At 42.0% G+C, this 7,500-nt stretch overlaps 1 protein-coding gene across 1 annotated transcript in view; it reads left to right on the forward strand.

Annotated features, from left to right (window-relative positions):
* The window catches only part of sfxn5a (sideroflexin 5a), a 17,225-nt gene that overhangs the window by 4,122 nt on the left and 5,603 nt on the right, over positions 1-7,500 (forward strand). Inside the window, exons 5-11 of the mRNA XM_012826893.3 lie at positions 316-370; positions 1,374-1,399; positions 1,808-1,861; positions 2,075-2,131; positions 2,497-2,562; positions 3,828-3,918; positions 7,092-7,207. Of these exons, the coding sequence (XP_012682347.1) occupies positions 316-370; positions 1,374-1,399; positions 1,808-1,861; positions 2,075-2,131; positions 2,497-2,562; positions 3,828-3,918; positions 7,092-7,207 (465 nt within the window). The remainder of the gene's footprint in view (positions 1-315; positions 371-1,373; positions 1,400-1,807; positions 1,862-2,074; positions 2,132-2,496; positions 2,563-3,827; positions 3,919-7,091; positions 7,208-7,500) is intronic.

The following is a 7,500-nucleotide window of genomic DNA, read 5'->3' on the forward strand; positions in this document are numbered from 1 at the left end:
TTTGTGAATTCATCTGAGCTCCATGTCAGGTGTGCTTCGGATGCCCCTAGATGTTGTTACATTACATATGCACTAGGAGAAGTAATAAAAAAACCCAGGCGGCTGTGTTGCTTGCATTAATGTTCTAACGCGTTTGATATTTCAAATGAATCACAGAAATGAACACGTCAATTTTGACAGCACTACTTCAAACTAAAACCGCCTTTGGCTTTTTAGTTTGCCTTGCAGTATTTGTTATTTATGATGAATGATTAAAGGTGGCTTCCATTCTTTACCCATTTTCTTTCTTCTTTTTTTTCTCTCTCTTCCTTGTAGGCCATCATCCATCCAGACACTGGAGAGAAAATCTTCATGCCCTTTCGGATGTCAGGTGTGCTTCTGTGTGTGTGTGTGTGTGTGACAGAGAGAGAGGGAGATATAGCGGTGGATCGTGTAGATGGCTGAGTGGGGGTCGTTATTGGCCCCTGAGGCCTCCTCACCCCCAGCAGGTGGCCTCCGTCTGGCCTGAGGCAGGGAAAGGTCACTCAGCTGGGCACTGATTAGGCCCTTGTGTCCCCGCTGTGCTGAACCACTGTTTGGGCTCACAGGGAGAGGGCTGCTTTCAAAGAGCAAGCAAGCCGGTGACAAGAGGCGTCAGGCAAGTTAAATCCGAGATCTTTTACGGCCAGAGGGTAAAAGTTAGCTGCAGAGCAACCTGCCAAAGAATGTGTGAACTCACACACACACACACACACACACACACACACACACACTTACATTCACACTTTCGCCATATCCGTGTGTCTGCAGGGGACCTCTGCTGTCTAGCACAGATTAAAGGCCAATGATGACATTATTACTTCTCTGAGCTGCTCGATTAACACCAATAAAGAAAAAAAAATATGACAGTGTGGGCTACAGTTAGGGTGACTCACAGATCTGCTGCTCTCTCTCCTGTTTTGATTGGTCTGTTTCCCTGTGTGAATCTTATCCATTTCCTGTTTTGATTTGTCTGTTTCCCTGTGTGAATCTTATCCATTTCCTGTTTTGATTTGTCTGTTTCCCTGTGTGAATCTTGTCCATTTCCTGTTTTGATTTGTCTGTTTCCCTGTGTGAATCTTATCCATTTCCTGTTTTGATTTGTCTGTTTCCCTGTGTGAATCTTATCCATTTCCTGTTTTGATTTGTCTGTTTCCCTGTGTGAATCTTATCCATTTCCTGTTTTGATTTGTCTGTTTCCCTGTGTGAATCTTGTCCATTTCCTGTTTTGATTTGTCTGTTTCCCTGTGTGAATCTTGTCCATTTCATCACATTGTTTGCCAGGCAGGAGATTGAGATGTGTGCTATATGTCATGTTTGTAATAGGATCACTCCTTCTTTCCATGTCTGTACAGGTTATATTCCCTTTGGCACTCCAGTGGTAGGAATACTTTTTTTTTTCTCTGAACTCACACTGGAACACTACGCTATAAACACAACAAACACATAAAAACCAAGCACATATATTTACATTTTTAGGGAAAGTCTTTTAATTGGAGTTTTTAAGTTCATATGGCTTGGAACTGTGGAAGAACCTCTTGGTTCAGTCTCGCTCCCCCTTACTTCACTTTAAAAGTTAGCCTTTAGCTCACTCTTTTCATCCAACTTTACAGTCCATCTCTCCATCTCACCGTCCATACTAAAGGAGGCTGCCTTTCAACAGCTCAAAGGAGGTTATTGCAATACATGATAGTGGCTTTTGTCAGCTTAACAAACTGATTGTTTTTGTTATTATTGCCTCTTGTACAAAGTTTATTACAAACTTCAAATATCATTATCTTATTTACAGGTAGTTGGGCTGCTCCTTCCCAATCAGACTCTCTTATCCACGGTTTTCTGGCAGGTATTTCTTCATTTATGAATGTCCTTATGTTCATTCACCTCTTCTACAGAGCTTTGTTGATATTTGTGTCCTCAATAGAAATGACATCAAATGTATAACATTGCATGTTATGTTTAACCATGTCCAACTAGAGTTACTGAATTTATGCAGTTAATTAAATAACGGATTGATTTGAATAAACCTAAAGCATACTTATGTCCTGTCCTTTTACAGTGGTTGAACCAGAGTCACAACGCCTGTGTCAACTTCAGCAACCGAAATGCCTCTCAGGTGTCGCATATTTCAGACACAGACAGACACAGACAGACACACACACACACACACACACACACACACACACACACACACACACACACACACACACACACCTTATGGCCTTGGCTTCAATCCTTTTGCAAAACGGATTCAGATATAGTGATAGATCCGAAAATGGAATACTTATCAATTTAATAATCAGTAACTAGGGCCTTTCTGCCCTGCCTGGCTTAATAGAGCAGCAGGATATCATCAAAAAGCTCTGGACCTTCCCAGCATAGTTAAAATTGGTCATTAAAGACACTGGCTATGGCAGAAGCAGTGGAAGAAATAAGTGAATTTGGTGTGTGAAACATTTTTAATGAACACTTGTGTTTTAGCCAACATCAGGATCAAAGTTTTTTCAAGGCTACCTGGGAGCGGTGACCAGTGCAGTTTCTATTGCTGTGAGTACACACACACACACACATACACACACACACACACACACACACACACACACACACACACACACACACACACACACACACACACACACACATTGCATTCTTTTGCACTATAACTATAAACCCAGTACCTGATGTGTGTTGGTGGGGGAGTTTGAGCGGAGTGAATTGTAATTGATTTTTTAAACAGAAAATGAGATCAGTAAATGGCCCCAGCTTCAGGGGTCACTGAGATTAGTTAACTAATTATAAGATCATGATGCGGCAATTAAACAGAATTGTGATTTTACACAAATCCAACAAAAACTACACGCCCATGTACTCTCACACTAAGCTACTGTGTGTCTCACGTAAAAACGAATATGACAGAACAACAGTATAATTAAGATTTTCAAGTAAACATTCACACAGACACACACACACACACACACACACACACACACACAGTCTCTCACACAAGACCAGTCAAGATCCTGCGTCCCACTGTGGCTCCACCCCTTGTGGCCGGTAGAGCCAATTATCTGCCCTGCTGGGTGTCGCTTTGATGCCCAACGGCATGACAACCGAAACCACGGTGACGACAGCTACAAACGGCTCTGAGTCCAAGGGGAGTGCTGGCGGGGGCGTACTAATTAAAACAGTTCCTCTGACGACCCCTGCCTGAGAGAGAGAGAGAGAGAGAGAGAGAGAGAGATTTAGGGCTTTAGCTCAAGTCAGGTGGAACAACCCAACAAGGCAAGTGTGTGTGTGTGTGTGCAGATGCGTGTGAATGTTTAATGCCAGAGAGAATAGGAGTGTGAGATGAGTGATACTGACATCATGCACATATGATCATAGCACTCAAATCTATGTAAATAAACATCATGGTATAATATATGATATATGAATATATGTTTGAAACAAATGTTAAATGTCACTGTGCTTTGTGTCTATTCAGCAGTAAAGAGTTAAATCATTAATTGCTTAAGGAGGATGTGATGATAACAAATTAACTACTGATAATCCATCCATCTGTCCAACCATCAGTTCCAGATTTTTTTCTGTGTGTCATTGTCTGTAATGTTTGCTAAGTGGCACAAGAAAGAAAGCACTAAACATAGTTTTGAATCAGAATTAAATGTTTGTCCACTGTAATATAAACATAGCTCATCTTTAAGTGACATATTTGTCATCTTTAATTTGATATACTTGTTTTTTCACTGTCTGTGAACAATGTGCAAATAGGCCATCTGTTTGTTTGTGTGTGTGTGTGTGTGTGTTTACAGGTGGGGCTAAGCGTGTTCGTGCAGAAAGCAGAGAGGTTCAGTCCGGCCACTCGTCTCCTTGTGCAGAGGTTCATTCCCTTTCCTGCAGTAGGTGGGTCCCCCTCCCCAGACACGCAGACAGTCTTCCTCACAAATGTTCGCCCCCCCCCTCCATTTTATGTTGACAGAATAAAAAGCCCCACAGGCTACATATATATAGAAGGAGCCACTCAGTAAAGTATTGCATTATTAGCATTAATAAATTGCCTAAGTGAACACTCATTAACTCACGGTCGTCTGTATAAAGGGGCATAATAGGATTGTTTGTGTGTGTGCACGTCTCTACGCATTTGTTCGCACGCGATCCGTTTGTTTGACTATTTCCGACGCGTTCCCCTGTTAATATTTTGTTTTGGTTTCCGCCTGACCGCCAGCGAAACGTTACTTCAGCGTTGGCGGGTTGAGCTGGGCCCAGGGGGAACCAGAAGATTCTCCCAAGATGTGGAGGGAGCTGTAATTAAATAACCCCTAGCCCGCCATTTAATTAAATCAACAGGTCCCCCCCCCCTCTGATGAGATGGTAATTGGCTCCTCGTTAAGGCTCCTCGTTAGGGCACGACCGCTGCAAGCTAATTGGATAATTAGCCCTGAAGAGGCAGTGTGTCAGGACTCCAGAGCTGTTTACTGTTTGTTTGTTTGTTCTTCGTTTTTTTTCCTTTTAGCATTTAGGTATAAATGGTTATTAAAGCCAGCTAATTGAACCCGGCAGAAGCGTTGATGTTTGAAATTGGACTGTTTTCCTTGCCAATGATTTTCTTTCTTGAAGAAGGGTGATTTCAGAGTAATAGCCTCAATCAAGCACCTATCTGTCACTCAAATGACATTTTAACAGCTTCCCGCCATCTAACTGGGTTGACCCAGTCATAACGTCCAAGAGTGATGGCTGTACAGAGACACACGCACGGATACAGAATAGCCTGAGGTAGCGTGGAAGACATAACGGTCAAGTCTTTTTTTTGTTTTTCTCTCCCGCCACTGGCACTACCAGCGTTTGTCAAGATGTTTGTGTGAACTTGGATAAAACCTAAACAAGGCGAAGGGATGAAACAGGCAGGGAGTAAACCCAGCAGGGTCTCCTGCTTCTTGTTATGGAGCCAAACCCCTGTTGCCCTGTCAATAGCCTCAGGGCATGGAGCACAGCATAGTGTTGTCATGACAGCCGATGTTGACATCATGATACCAGTTTACCAGCACATTTGATATGACATTGTTTTTCTCAGGCAATACAGCCATGTCTCACGAGTTGATTAAGGGTGTCAAAACTGCGTCGCAGCATTCCTCACACTAGAGAAATTAGAGACCTCTTCCAGACCTCTTTGTAAGGGCCAAATCAGGCTCGAAATCAATTCCATTCAATTCAATTCAATTCAATTTTATTTATATAGCGCCACAACAATAAAATTACCTCAAGCACAATTGAAATCAGCACAATTGTCCTGTAGTGAAAGCCAGCTCTAAGCCCACATCTCCTCCGTTGTATTTGGTGAGTGAGTGGTGAAACTCTGAGCCTGTAGTTTTAGCGCTTTAGCTTCATCTGTGTGTGTGAGAGAGAGAGAGACAGTGAATGTGTGTGACTGGATGTGTGTGTGTGAGTTTGACAGAGAAAGTGAGTGTGTGACAGAGAAAGTGAGTGTGTGTGTGTGTGTGTGTGTGTGTGTATGTGTGTGTGTGTGTGTGTGTGTGTGTGTGTGTGTGTGTGTGTGTGTGTGTGTGTGTGTGTGTGTGTGTGTGTGTGCGTGCGTGTGTGTGAGAGAGAAAGTGAATGTGTCTGTATGTGTGTTGGTGTGTTTATGTGTTGTGTTTGTTGTCTCTGTAGTATCAGCGCTGTAGCTTTCTCCAAAAGGAACACTGGTTATATTCCCGTTTAGATGTTTTAATTGGTACGGTATGGACTGATATTCACTGATAATTTCTAATATTTCAGAGTCCAGTAAGTCTGAATGTGTGTGTGTGTGTGTGTGTGTGTGTGTGTGTGTGTGTGTGTGTGTAACATGAACTGGCAGAGCAAGGCTCTACAGCTGTCAAAGCAATGGTATGTATCTTAGCCAGTGCGCTAACAATAGAATAGAATTATTGACAGAATAACTTTGGCAGCAGAAGTGCAAAATGGGGGCAAAATGCCAGTATAAACTGGTTTTAGCATAAACTCTCATATGTATTTGATTGAAAAGCGTAAATGCTGATTATTGGAAGGGCCTTGCATTGATTAGGTGAGCTAATTAAAATAATTCCTCTGAATGACATTCATTTGTGGAAAGCTTTTATGACCTCATTTCATTGTTTCTTATGCTGGCCTAATAAGCTTTCACACTACCCACTGAAATAATATTTCTAATGTTTTTTCTTCTCACAGGGATTGGTTTTAACTAATTACCATGTAAACAGGAATAAGATCTCTTTATTTTACAGAATGTTTATTTGTGTGTGTGTGCGTGTGTGTGTGTGTGTGTGTGTTTGATGATGATGATGATGATGATGATGATGGTGTGTGTGTGTGTGTGTGTGTGTGTGTGTGTGTGTGTGTTAAAACGCCTCAGAGGAAGGTTAGATATTTACTTAGCCAATTAACTCAGCCCCATAACACTGCAGCCCAACACAGATAACACGCTCACACAGGGCAGCAAATTAAAATGGCTTTAGGCACAAACACATCCACACATGCGCATCCACATCTGCTTACACACACACACACACACACACACACACACACACACACACACACACACACACACACACACACACACACACTCCCACACACAAACACTCCCACATACACACACACACAAACTCACCTGTTCACACACTCTTACACACGCACGCACATATATATGCATATGGCCACATACACATAGACATACATGCCCAAATACACACTAATGGATGCAATAAAATAAAAAAAAACACACAAAGGCTTTGGTGACACATCCCTTCTCCTAGTGCATTCCTACATTCCCACTGATTGAAGCCATTTCGTGATGAGGGGTTCTGATGGCCCTGGACTATGAAGACATAACATACCATGTTAATGAGATGGTTATGGAAGACTTTTGACACATGGGTCAAGTAAAGCATCACTATGCCACGTTTGATTGACTTTAAATGGCACAAAAAGCTCATTCAGATTTGTGACTCTCTCTCTCTCTCTCTCTCTCTCTCTCTCTCTCTCTCTCTCTCTCGCTCTCTTTCTCTCTCTGTCATACACACATTGTGTGTATTTGATGATAGCCAGTGCCAACGTGTGTAATGTAGTCCTGATGAGGTACTCGGAGCTGACGGAAGGCATCAGTGTGCACGATGACCAGGGCACAGTTGTGGGCACCTCACAAGTAGCAGCTAGACACGTGAGTTCACATCAGTGTACACAAGCCAGATACTCAAATACTCATATATATACAGTATTTTGTATACTATATACTTTTATATTGTATATCTATATACTGTATACTTGATTGCTTTTTCCTTTGTTTGATTGCTTTCTCCTTTGTACGTCGCTTTGGATAAAAGTGTCTGCTAAATGACTAAATGTAAATGTAAATTAGGACTCAGGCACACGTACATGGACAAATACATACACACATGTATGGATGCATGTACATACACAAATACATATAAAATCAAATGTACTGACATAAAA

The sequence above is a fragment of the Clupea harengus genome, chromosome 14, assembly GCF_900700415.2.
Source record: "Clupea harengus chromosome 14, Ch_v2.0.2, whole genome shotgun sequence".
NCBI classification, from domain to species: domain Eukaryota; kingdom Metazoa; phylum Chordata; class Actinopteri; order Clupeiformes; family Clupeidae; genus Clupea; species Clupea harengus.